The sequence below is a fragment of the Lepidochelys olivacea genome (assembly GCF_965140295.1).
Source record: "Lepidochelys olivacea isolate rLepOli2 genome assembly, chromosome: 5".
NCBI classification, from domain to species: Eukaryota; Metazoa; Chordata; order Testudines; family Cheloniidae; genus Lepidochelys; species Lepidochelys olivacea.
The window spans coordinates 124,390,484-124,404,659 of NC_140415.1; the positions used below are offsets into that span (position 1 = coordinate 124,390,484).

General features: G+C 39.8%; 1 protein-coding gene across 1 annotated transcript in view; it reads left to right on the top strand.

Moving 5' to 3' along the window:
* Positions 1 to 893: 893 nt before the first annotated feature.
* The window catches only part of LOC311520609 (uncharacterized protein), a gene marked incomplete at its 5' end in the record, with an annotated part of 32,357 nt that continues 19,074 nt past the window's right edge, over positions 894 to 14,176 (top strand). Inside the window, 3 exons of the mRNA XM_084628160.1 lie at positions 894 to 920; positions 2,570 to 2,681; positions 3,053 to 3,132. Coding sequence (XP_084484286.1) covers positions 894 to 920; positions 2,570 to 2,681; positions 3,053 to 3,132 — 219 coding nt within the window. The remainder of the gene's footprint in view (positions 921 to 2,569; positions 2,682 to 3,052; positions 3,133 to 14,176) is intronic.

Consider the following 14,176-nt stretch of genomic DNA (forward strand, 5'->3'; position numbering starts at 1 on the left):
GTAGCAGTGAGGTCATGGAAGCACAGGCTGTAAAAGCCCACCTGGGACCCTGGGTAATTACTTGAGTGGCTTGCCCATGCTACTGCAATATCACTGCTATTGTTATACTAGATCAAAACTACCTAGGGTAGGTCTAAATGTGCTGCAGTCACACCTCTGATTGCAGTAGCCACATAGCCTTAGACACAACTCCTTCCCCATGTAGCTTGTAGGGCAGTGCAGCTGCATACATATAAAATTAATTTTCCCACAGGGCTCATTGTTAAACCATACTTATAGCCCTATCTGTCTGATTGTTACACAGAATTATTACCGAGTATGGAGTCTGAACTAAACAAATTAATGACCTGTGGCTCTAAGAGTACCCCAATTTTAGAAGGCAAAGGGCTCCTTACTATGTAACAGAATCTCAGCTGACTTGACCAGTTTAAAAACACCTCACACACTGTGGTCATGATATTTATGTAATTATCATTTGAAAACCAACAACATGCTGGTCATCAGTATCACCATTTAATGTATGTAAACACGGCATGTGCAATTATGGACACTCTCTGATACTATGTTTTGGAGTCTGTAGACAAAGAAGGGAAAACAGTTTTCTTCTTAAACAAAGGAATGCATATTTTATTGTAGGACCAGCTCAATCACAGAGGACAATGAAACGTACATTTACATACAAGGTAAACAAATGTGGGAAATGACCGCTTAACAATCACAACAGGGGATAGAGTCTACACACCCAGAAAGACTCCCCGGCTCTTGAAACAGAGACAATTAACTTTGGTGTAATATAATGGGGGAAAGAGACATTTGAGTCATCCATCATCTGGATGAACAAAGAAGGCAGTGCTTTATATCTATTAAAGATGGGGTCAGCCTTCTCAAACAGGATGGAGAATGCTGAAAACTTGTGGCAAGTAAGAAACTGTGTTAGGCAAAGTTATATCTTGCTAGAATTAAAGTTCTAGGCACTAGAAAGTGTGTTTCTGTTTTGTTTGTAACCATTTCATATCTTTCACTCTTGCTTGTCGTCACTTAAACTTATTCTTAGCTTTTTGGAGGCAGGGAAGTTGGTGCTATCTCTGTGAGTGTCCAGTAAGAGGGACACTCTGGAAGGGATGATGGGATCAAGGAGTACTGTGTTAGTGGAAGCTAAGGGTAAGACCTTTGGACTGTGGGCATGCTGCTTCGGTCGGGCTCTGAGCCAAAAGTTGCACAGCCTAAGGGCATGCAAGGTTACTGGGCAGGTGGTGACAGAACCCCTTACTGGTCTGGGTGAACCCCCAAAGCATCAAATGGCCATTACATGTGAGAAGAACAAAAGAAAATGTATTATATTACATACCTATATATTTTACTGTTGCTTAGCCATTGATGAGCTGATTCTTTTCACTTTTAAGTGACATTTTCCTTATCTTTCCACCCCCCCCCCCATTTTTTTTTTAAAAAAACACTCACAATTACTCTCTCTCACTCATCTCTGCTAACAGCTCTTCGGTGCTACTGCCATTGCGAGATGACTTTTTTTTAAAATGCAGCATAATGAGCTTCCCTCCATGCAAATAGTGTTATTTTTCCTCTAAATTGCTTTGCCATGTGCCGCCTCTGCTACTAAAATGGCACTTCAGTTTCTTTGTTGTTCAGTCATCATCCAACTCCAACGTAACGCCATGTTGCCCGAGAGACCAGTGATAGAGAGAGAAATGTGATCCAAGCCAATGAAGAGGAAAAAAAATAAAGCAATTCAGAAAGAGTAATATCAAGCGAGTATCATGTCCATTTCTCTTCTGCAACGTCCCCTCGTTCCCATATTGTAACATGTACATACAATTACAGCATCGTCTTGATGGCCTGCAATGTAGTGCTGGTATCAGCTATGTTATTGTTCAAACTTCATGTTGAAATTCACAAGACACTGTTAAACTTAAGTGAAAGCTCTTCTAGAAACTGCTGATCATGTAGGGGAAAAGTTGCTAACGTTGGGTTTTTTCCTTTTTCATAAAGAATAGAAAAACATGCTTTGATTGAAACTAAAAGCACCTGGATTTCAGCTGTCTCTAATCTCTACATCTGAATCCCAAACTTTGAGTTCAGAAAAAGTTTATGTAATAATTTCCCTTCTCACCCTGCCTTCCCCACTCAGCTGTACATACAGACTCAAACAATCTCTCTTTCCTTAATGTTAAGCACATGCTAAAATACATTCCTGAACTTGGACCTTAGTTCATTGTTTAAAATGAGCCAGATTGCTGTAAATTATATGTTTCAAATTAGATACCTGGATTTTTTACTGAAACATGTCTTCACAAAATGTTTACCAAAATGCATTATTCTTGTTGTACACCTTATAATTAGTCATTTTTATTACTTTAGAAGTCATTCAGTTATAACCTTTTGTGATAAATGAAGGGAGAGGGTAGCTCCCTTTTATGGACACCCAACCAGCCAGTTAGCTGTAAAATCCCTCTTGGTAACTGTTCGCTTGCTTTACCTATAAAGGGTTAAAAGTCCCCCGGCTAAAGAAAAGGAAGTGGGCACCTGACCAAAAGAGCCAAAGGGGAGGTAGAACTTTTTAAAACTGGGAAAGAAACTTTCCCTCTGTCTGTTGTTCTCTCTGGGCTACAGGGACACGGAGCAGCAATGCTATAAGCAGGAATGCTGTATAAGGTTTGAACCAGGTATGAAAAAAAATTATCTTCCATACCTAGAAGGAATTATTGGGACAGGGAATGTTTAGACAGACATGATCAGGTTTATTTCTTTATTTTGGCTTGTGGCTCTCCTCTGTGCTAACCCCAGATGCTTTTGTTTACTTGTAATCTTTAAGCTGAACTCCCAAAGAAAGCTATTTTGGGTGCTTAATTTTTGGAATTGCTCTTTTAAAATCTAGCAAAAGCCTAAGTTTCAGATGTATTTTCTTCCTTTTTGTATTTAATAAAATTTACCTTTTTTAAGAACAGGATTGGATTTTTGGTGTCCTAAGAGGTTTGTGCATATGTTGTTTAATTAACTGGTGGCAACTGCTAATTTCCTTTGTTTTCTTTCTCAGCTCTTCCCCAGAGGGGGGTGAAAGGGATTGAGGGTACCCCACAGGGAGAAATTCCCAAGTGCACCTTCCTGGGTTCAAAGGTAGGTTTTTTCCCGCATTTCGGTGGTGGCAGCATTTACCAAGCCAAGGTGAGAAAAGCTGTAACCTTGGAAGTGTAATACAAGCCTGGAGTGGCAAGTATTAATTTTAAAATCCTTGCGGGCCCCCACCTTCTGCACTTGAAGTGCCAGAGTGGGGATTCAGCCTTGACACCATTGCAATCAAGAATCTTGTTGGACAGCCTGACTTCACGTTCCCCATGACAAAGTAATCTTGGTTTATAAAATCCACCGTCTACTAAAGGTTTTTTCACCCAAGGTGGCTGCAAAAACATCTTTCTAAAATGACAAATATGTAGGAGTAAGCAGATGAATTTATACATAGAAAGGCTTGATTTTTTAAAATAGGATGCATAAAACTTTTCTTAAACAATATAAAAGTTTCAGTTAAGGTTTGATCTATACAATTTAATACCAACATCCCCCGCACACTTGCATTCAATATATTACATTACAGCAAGATGAATCATGGCTGATGGTTTGAAAAAATGTAACAAAGTGTACTGCTTAATGCAGAGGACTGTGACCTTTTCTAGAGTGAAAGCTTTATTGTTCATATGCTAGCACTGCAGGTGGCAATCACAACACATTCAAAGAATAATCTATGAAGGCACACAAGTAGGAAGCTCCAATGTACATATGCTTATGTACCCTAGCTGAGGATTTGGCTCTACATTCAAATGCATGCATAAGAAAGAAGGGGTGGGGGTGCTAGGTAAAATAAGATACTAACAGTCTCATTAATGTTTCTTCTGAAATTGTTTTGGTGAATTTGCTTTCTCCATGCTTTTGGAATGAGTTTTACAACAGGGGGTTTAGAAGAGTTGATTGTATGGAATGCTATATTGGAAATAGTTTGAATTACTCTTTTTGCAAAATAACAAAGCCCATTCAATGCTTGAGTTACAACAAGAATGTCAGCTCCTACCATAAGAGCTTATGAAAAAACACAATTTACAAAGCCAATGTGAATGCAGAATTTATCATTGTGTATTATTAACCCATTGTTCTAAGTCACTGAGATTTATGCATGAAAAGCACTCTGAATCTGCTAGACATTATTGTACAAAGAAATTCATTCATTACTACTACATTCTGCCATCTTCTTCTGAACAATGAAATTACGATCTATCTTTCAGTATTTTTATTATCCTAGCACCTAAAGGCCCCCACTGAGATCAGTCCCCCATTCTGCTGGGTACATATATATAGGGCTGGTCCATACTTAAGTGAGATTGACTTAACTACGTTGCTAAGGGGTGTGAAAAGTTTCACACCGAGTGCCATGGTTAGGTTGACCTAACCCGCAGTGTACACAGAGCTAGGTCAATGGAAGAATTCTTCCGTTGACCTAGCTACCACCTCTTGGAGAGCTGGATTATGTACAGCAAGGGAAAACTGCTTCAGTCAATGTAGGAAACGTCTGCATTATGGCTCCACAGTGGCCATGGCACAGCTATGCCACGGTAATGTGGACATACCACAGTAAGAGCTCTGCCCTCCAAGAAAAGGGGTGAGGATGATCATCTTTGTCTTCTCCAGTTTTACAGTTGGGGAACTGATGCACAGTCAGAAAGATTAAGTAACTTGTGCAAGATCACATCAGGAGTCTGTCAGAACAAGGAACTGAACCCTCATCTCCTTTGCCCAAATACAGGGCCTTAATCCCAAGGCCATCACTCTACTTCACATAGTCTCTTGCTTAGTTATGTTCCTCCTTATGATGTTCTCCATGCTTTAATTCTGCAAGTCTCAATTCTGTGTAACTGTTTGCAAGAGGAAAACGTGTTAATTCTCATGTTAGCTAGCTGCCACTCCAAATCACTCAGAATCTAATGTAATGATACCAATGGTACAGTGGACCTAAACATGGTGTCTAAAAGCCCAAACCCTTCAGTGATCTATAGGAGACACACAACTTATTGAAAAGAAAGGAGTATTTTGTATTTAATGTGTTCTTTTAATATGAATGATAGCAAGTCTTATTAAAGCCCATAGTGCAAAGACACATCAGACAGTAAGGGTTTAAATGGATGAGCCCTGTACACTGTGTGCAGCCTTTAAAACAATGACATTTCTTCCCTAGTAAATTCACTTGCTTTAACCTTCTGTGGTGCTTGTAACTTATTGATTCAGGACTTGTGATTTTCAAAGCACACAGGCATATAGCATTCTCACCTTGGTCTCCCATACTCTCTGGGCACATCTCTAGCCAAGACTTGGGGGGGGGGGGAGGAAGGAGGGAAATGCACTTCAAGACCTTGATATGCTATCTCTAGACATTCAAATCATTTCAGCTAAATCCTTACAAACTGGCACATGCTCATCACTTCTTCAATGCACTCAATAAAGAGAGCTAGTGTGATTTGTTATATCTATAATCCTCCTTTCCCCACCAACCTCTGCTGTCAGACTCAACAGCGAGGGTGTTTTCACTCAAGTTTTCAAATTACACACAGCCCTGTTAGATGAACCTCTTCCTTCTGCACTTATGGTGAGATAACAAAGGCTAAATCATAACCATTCCTTCCTTCGCAGCGTGGGCTTTCAAGGGCCCTATAGCATCTGTGAAGGGTCAGAGAACAACATGGAGAATAGAGGTAGTTCCTTATAAACATTGGGTCTACAGCAACTGTACACACTCCCAAACTCACTTGCTTCCTAAGTGCAGAAATGAGAACTCCGTCCAACCTGCCAGAGATCTTGGTACTGAATCTGGGTAAAACATTGTGGACAAAATATTTTGCTGAAATATGCAGATTCAGGTCAGTTGAAATATTTCAAGAATGCATGTCAATTTTATCAAATAGTTTTGGTCAAGCTAAAAATGAATCAGAAAAAAAATGAAATGGTCAATTTTAGAGAGAGAAGATGGGTGAGGTAATCTCTTATTGGACCAGCTTCTGTTGGTGAAAGATGCAAGCTTTCGAGCTTACACAGAGCTCTTCCTCAGGTCTTAAAAAGAAACAAAGCTCTGTGTTCTGTTCATTCCCTCTGGGGCACCTGGCACTGGCTGCTGCTGGAAGACAGGATACTGGGCTAGATGGACCTTTGGTCTGACCAATCGGGCCATTTTTATGTTCTTATGTGTGAGCACGAAAGCTTGTCTCTCATCAACAGAAGTTGGTGGTCCAATAAAAATACTACCCCACCCACCTTGTATCTCTAATATCCTGCAACTGACACAGCAACAACAACATTGTTTACATGTTCAATTTTAATATTTTCAAACCAAAAAGTTTTAAAGTGACTTCTCATTTCAGAATTTCCTTCATTTTTATTATACAAATAAAAAGTAAAAACCCGCAATCAAAATGAAATGTTTAGTTTGATCCCAAACAATTTATTTTCCTGACTTTTTGGAACTTGCAATGATTCAAAAAAGAAATCACTCATTAGCCTAACTGTACTCGACACTACCCATTTAAGGAATGTGCACAGATCCCTTTGCCCCCTGGATGCACTGAGCCCAGCCAGCCTTAAAACTGATCCCTTCCCTGCAGAGCCCTGAGATCTCAGCAGGGTTGAAGAGGAATGTGGTTTTCAAATTCTGCAGTTCCCCAAAACACTGCCAGCAGAAGAGGGAGTAATAGGAAAATTCTGCAAGGGGAAAACTTTGTGATTTCTTTCCTTCCTGTGGCTTTTTCCAACAGAGGGGTGTAATCTAGTCCCTGAGGAAGACACCTACCATTCCCAGTGAAACCATGACTGGGCTCCTACAAAGCAGCCATTTTAGACTGAATTCTACTCCAAATAGTGTATATTATAGGTATGTCTTGCTCCTGTGGTCTAGAAATTGACCATGATGAGCAAAAAACCCCCAAACTACTGCAGAGTTCAGATTTCCCCATTATTTTAAAGTGTATTGGTCCATCCTATGGATGGATTCCTCACTCCCACGCTCACCCCAACACCAACACATGCACTCAGCTCAGAAACATTTTGTTTCAAGTTGTCTTGAAAGTTTTCATTTGGATTTTGGGAATTTTGACAAGAAGGGGGTGAATACCAAGGGAGGGAAAAAAATCACTTTTGCAGTGCTAATGAGCTATGTATTTATACTTGCCTCTGTATTTTCCACTCCATGCATCTGAGGAAGTGGGTTTTAGCCCACAAAAGCTTATGCCCAAATAAGCAAAGGAGGATTAGATTCACAAAGCAGGGGGAGGGAGAGGACCTCCTTTATTACCACTGCTCTAAGGGTATGTTCCTCTCCTGGGATGTGAGATACCCAGGTTTAAGGACCCAGTCTCTTTGGTGGTCATTAAGAATGCCTACTTGATCAGGCCTAATGAAAGTGGGGTGATGCCTAGTTTGAGGTCCAGTTGGGGTTTAGGCACCTTGATTGAGGCAGCTTGTGCAGAAGCAAAGGGCAATTATTTAGGTTGCTAGGGACTTTTGGCTCCTACAGGATTAGGTGGCAGCTGAGAAGGGTTTTGAGGTTTGAAGATCTAAATTCTGGAGTTAAGCATCTACCTACCACTTTAGGTGCCTAAATCCCTTTGTGGCTCTAGCCCAAACTTTTGAACCTCTTGCACCAATTACTAGAAGTCCATTTCACCCTATAACTGTGAAACTGATCCATTATTGACTGGCTATGTGGCTTTGGCCAAATCACTTATCCCGGGGATGCTGTGTGAATTAATTAGCTATTATTTGAACATAGGAAATGCTATACATACTAACAAATAAAATAATGTCAAAGATAGATAAAATGCCAACTTTCCACAATTCTGATGTCTCACCTTTAGTCAGAAAGTTAGTCACTTTCTAGTTAGAAAGCGTGATGGGACATAGGTGGCTTCCACTACCTACAGGGGTATCATTGCTTGTTTGGTCTACTGCAACAGTGGGCTTTGTTTTTCCACCACTCTGTTCTGTGGGGAAAGAATAAATGCAGACCTATTATACTGGTTTGCTTACACTGGAAACAATAGGTACTGAGCACTCTACATATTGCTACTACATAGCTTTTGCCACCACTGAACGTAAGTGGCCTTTCAGTACAGACAGAAGGGTCGGTAGTGCTTTCATTTAAGGAAATGTAAACGATAATGGTACTAATACACAGATTGGCATTAGACACTCATGCATTACTATGCATGTACACTCCCCACTCCTGTGCTATTTTGCTGGACAGTTGCCAAGCAACCGTAGCATTGGAGTGCATATCTCAATCCTGGGGGCATGAAGGCTTAAATGCTATAGTGATGGGCACAATATAGGAATCTTGATACACAGATAGAAGCGATATCCATACTAGTGGCTGCAAATATTGATTTCCAGTAATCTCATTATTGCTGAAAAACAATTTCCAAGTTTTATTTCAGATTTGAAATCCCCAGTCTGCACTGATTTCTAAAATTAAAGACATTTCCCTAAATTCTGGCTAACTGCAACTGTATATTTAATCTCGGCTTCTCCAAAATGAACTAAAAGTTAACACCTAATTTCCAATGTGGCAAGTCTAAAATGATACTGCTTCATGATCAGCTACATCCAATCACTTATGTTTATTAAAATAGAAGACAAACACTAAGACCACATTAAACTAACCAATCTGTATGAAAATTTTCCTAATCTTGCTCAGCCCAGTAGCTCGTGTTTCAGAGGAAGCCTTCCCACAATACACCAATCCCATTATTATTAGACACCATGTAAAAATGTTACCTGTGAGACAGTTCTCCAACAGTCTCTCTCTTCCTCGTGCCTCACTCTCCCCTTCATTTCCTTACCACAAGCCCCTACTAGAAAGCCATTGGCATAAGTGGTTAAGGAAATATAATGTGATATTTGGAATGTAATTTGCAAGAGGAACACCTAAGATATTTCCAGATGAATATTAGTTATGATTTGAAATGGAGCATCTGGCTCAACCTGAGAAATCTTCACAAACTTGTGTACCTCTTCTGAAGGATTTGAATAAAGTTTTAGGTGATGAAAGTTAAAAAAAAAAAGCACATTTTCAACTATGGCAGACGCAGATGTACTGTGTGCTGTGGGAGAGAAAGTCATGCTTTCCAAATATCCAGTTTGAAGTTCAGTATTTAAGAATTTGTATATCTAAACATCTATCGCTTCTCTGGGACTTGAATTAAGTAGCTTATTCAAAAGGACTTTGGGAGACACACAGATCCATGACTGTTCCATTAAATACATACATCCCTTAAACTTATAAATTAAAGGCAGCCTTCCCCAAATAGGGAAAGCCAGCCCATCTTTACAGGCCATGTACACAAAAGCACATAAGCTCACAGTTAATTGTTTTTCTGAGTCAGGGTCTACAATCTCAAGTGCAGGTCATACTAAATAAGAAGTTCTCTTATAAATGAATCTGTGGTTATTCTAAACATAATGGACCAGGTTCTTAGCTATTGTAAATTGGTCTGAGTTGCACCAGCTGAAGATCTGCTCTGATACTTTGGTTTTCACAGACATTCTAGGAGAAGAATAATATTTCTGGTGGAACATATTTCTATTCTACAAAAATATTCTGGGTATTATTATAATTTCATTAAGCCCAGCTATCAATAACTATATAAGCCAGCTAATGTGCATTTACCCTAATGTCAGAACAGCATAAATACTCGAGATTTTCAACAAACAATTCTATTAAGGATACTTCACCATGGTTTATTAAGTCGGTTGCTTCCCTCTTCTGTGATAATTTTAAATACTATTTTAAAATAACTTATTTTTATATCTACAATGATGACTGAAATTACATTTTCTTCATGCTGAAAGCATTTAAAGATGATCATTAGATACAAAATTGCTTTATTCTGCTTCATTATACAAATGAACTTAATGCTTTTAGCAAACTTTCATGCAGTTTATGAACAAAATAATTACACAAAATATTCTTCACTTGACAAACTCCAAAAAGTCTTTGGTGTTTTCCGTTACCCAAGGCACCATGGGAAGCAAGTGTGTAATAACTACTGAGTTAATAGCTAATGTGACAGATTCCGTTAAGTTATCGTCTTTCTGCCCTCCCTTGGAGCTTTGCCCCAGTTAGCAATGTAGCCCAAAGCTTATTAGCGGGATTTTAAAAATGTGGGCAGTGTTGGGCTGACTTTGTTCCCATTGAAGTCAGTGGTGAAAGTTCCACTGAATTTAATGGAAAAAGCACTGGGTTAATGATGAGCCCTTCTGGAAATCCCATCCTATAGGTTTAGGGCTCTAGACTGCCCGACACTATTGTCCTGATCCCACTCTCACAGAAGTAAGTTTTTAAATTCCCAATGATTTTAAGGGTGCAGGACATTTTCTTGGTGCCATCAACTCCCACTGTAAAGGGTGGAAGTGGAGGGCATTCAGCACCTCACAAAACTAAACCCTCAGGACACAAACAGTTATGAAAATAGTCCAATTTGTATTATAGCACTAGCATATACAAAGTTTGTACTAAGCTTACAAGTCATCACTGCTTTGAGATACATGGGTTTGGGGAAGGGCACGCTGGAATAAGTATTGCCACAGCTATTCAGCAGCAGTAAACTGTCAGCAAGAATGTAGTAGGAGGTATCTGCAAATTTATTTGGGCTGTACAGGATCCATTCCAAAGGGCTTGGGAATCAGTGCTGCTAGTAAACATGTATAAATGAGACAGAACAAAGTCTCCAGCTTTTAGAGATACCTGCAGCATCTCCATAGTTATTTGGATTCTGCCATTTGTCTAGAAGAATGAAGTAACGGTTACAGTCAGCTGCTTATTGGAAATAGGATTGGTCATCAAATGGGAGTACTCCCAAACATGTTAAAGCTAGGGAGTATCATCATTTTTAAAGCATTTTGTCCTACCTATTGATGATAGTGGAATTATACTCCAGTTTGTCAGATCTGCCATAGTGTGCATAAACTTGGATATTCATATAAACCACACACTTTAAAAAAGGCACCATGATTGCTAAGTAATGAGAATGCTGAGAATGAGATCACTTTGATGGTTCCTGGGGATAGGCTCAAGAGGTCCAGTATTTAACACACATTATGAAAATCAGCCTCTTGATGCCTTTCTCCAATTCTCACTTCATTATGTCACTGGTTTTAGAAGTTATTCCTTATATTAAACTGGAAGATTTGACCATCCTACACTGGAACAATTACATCATCATAACCATCATGTTAACTCAAATTCTGCAGTTACAATACCCACATAAAGTATGGCTCCAATTGCCAAATTGAGCCTAGATATTTCCCTCTGACTGTGCATAGCCCCTCTCAATAGAGCTTTGTGCACCCTGGCATAAGTATCCAATACCTAGGATGCCTAGGACTAAGGATCACATGCCTTTCCCAACCCTTCCAATATCATAAAAACACGTAATACCAGCTGCACATACACTTTAAAACTAACAAAAAAAACCCACCTAAAAACGATGGTTCAGCCACATAGTCTAGGTAACATTAGCCATATGTTGTAACTTCGGAAGCTAGGTAAAATTTTCAAGAGACTTTCAACAGAAATTCAATGAGACTTAGGCTCTGATGTCACTTGAAAAAATTATCCAGGACAATAACACCCGAGACCTCTCTCAATCAGCAGTTAGTTGCCATGATCAGTGCATCTGTGCTGTTGGGGTTTGCTGTAATATGGAAGCAAGTTTTGATACTATAGACAAGGCCCTAAGGGTCAAATTTTCAAGTGCTCAGTACCTACAAATAGGGGCAGATTTTCAAAAAGAGTGGCCAGATTGATTGATTTTTTTAAAAACTCAGCATGTCGGGTGTAGAGTTCCTTGAGAATCTGGCCAACCCAGCGTAAGAACTTGGAAAGGATCAGAAAGACTGCATATACCAAACAGAGCCCACAGCGGGATTCAAAGCATTTACCTTCTTCACTGTGTTTTTTATATTTAATGTAGTTTGAAGGACTAAAGGGGTGAAGAGATGAAGAACTTCATAGAAGGCGGCATGTAATCTTCCCCCCCGCCAAGGTTCCAATGATAATGCTCTACAGATGGTAAAAGTCACTCTAAGAGAGGAAGACACGTCTTAAAAATTACATTTTATAATGCAGCATTTCTCTCATTCATTAAACTTTTGAGCTTGATTATAGTCATACAACAACTTTTACATATAAGCTCCCATGCTTAAAGTCCTCTGAGCTCTATAAAACAATCCCTCCCTTCTCCTGCAAATGAATGAAAAGAGTTATTGGTATTATAGTATCACACAAAAGCCCAATTGTCTTAGGTGCTTTGAAAATGCATAGACAGAGTCCCTGTGACAAAGAACTTCCAGAATACAGACAAGTTTGACAACGGCTGGGGGAACTAAAACACAGACTCTGGCCAAAAGTGACTAATTATTTTGGGTGCATCAGGGCTGGAGTGTTCAGCATGAGACACCTGACAAATGGAGAATGATTTTCAGAAAGTACTCAGCTCCCAACCTCTGAAAGTCAGGTCCTTTTAAAATGTTTCAGTTGGGACACTCCAATACTGAAGACCCCGAAATTAATAGTCACTTTTGAATACATTAGCCAGATGTTAATTGACTTAACCAAGGTCACACAGAAAGTATATGGTTTATTTAAGCGTTGGACCCAGAATTCTATCCTTTTTCTTCTTGGAAGCAAAAATACAGGCAGAATGCTTGAAAACACTTCACAGTTGATTTTATTGCACTGAATACAGAAATAGGGACAGCACTCTGTATTGTCATGATGTAATCTGGTGTGGAGAGAAGTTTTCCTTTTCATTCTGTTCATTTATACCTTAGCACAACAATTTGAAAAAGCAGGCTAAACTCACGGTTTTCCTGTGCTGGTTCTAACTAGAGCTGCCTGAAAAATGCCAATTTCTCATAAGGAAATTAAATAAAAATGGAAGTTTCCAGCAAAAAAATATTCTGATGAAAAACTTAACCCCTCCCCCCCAACTTTTTTCTACTCCACATGTTCCATTTTTTCCATTGAAAACCTGGAAAATTGAATGAAAAAAAGCCAACCATCTCTCCTGTACAGAATATACAGACTCAAGATAAGATCCAGATCTATCCCCTTCCTAGGTCTTAGCTTTATTCATCACTTAAGAACAGCAAAACATAAGCCTGCGCCTAAACTTTCCCAAGCGTGTCTGCTGCTAGTTGGTTTCCCCAAATGACCACTGCTGTCCAGCTTCTAGATCCTTCTGCCCCAGAGGACGTGCTAACCATGGTATCTGGTGTGGCACCTATCAAGATCCACCCACCAAGATGCATTAGCAATGTTTGCTCTGCTTTTTTATGCAGGTTTCTAGCACCTGATCATTGAGCTACACCATGGAAGAGCCCTGCTCATTTCTCTGCAGTCACACAAAATTTGTCCCCAGGTAACAATCAGGCACATGAGCTTAACACACCAAGAGGAGACAGAGGAGGCGTGTATGTATTTTAAATATCGGAGAATCTATCAGAAAACAAAGTAACATTTCATGAAAAAAAAAAAAAACATGACTCTATTGGCATTTCAAAAAGTGCCGGTCACAGTTCAGGGCAACTGCACTTGCATTTCCCCTCTATGATCCAACAAGGGCACTCAGTGTAGGCTTCTGGCTCCCCAGTCAGTGCCTCCCTTGGGTCGCGAGTCATGTGCCTCTCCCTTCTGATCAGTGTATTTCCAGACTGTGCAGTCAACTGGAGATTCTGTGATCTCCCTAGCAACAGACAGGCGGACTAAGCAACATTAATTTGCAGTGCACCGTGTAATTGCCATTGGTATAAGTTACCACTCAGCAATTTCTCAGTAAGCTTCTTTTATGAAGGTAAAAAGCATTACAGAGAAAACGTTTAAAATAAAAGATCCTACACACATGCTAATAAGCTTAACAGAGAACACCCCAACTCCAACATGGGCTATGGCCGGTGAGCAGTCCCTCCAAACCCCACCCATAGACTTTAAGGCCAGAAGGGACCATCATGATAATCTAGTTTGACCTCCTGCACATTGCAGGCCACAGAACCTCAATCACCCACTCCTGCAATAGACCCCTAACCTCTGGCTAAGTTACTGAAGTCCTCAAAGCATGATTTTAAAAGGCTT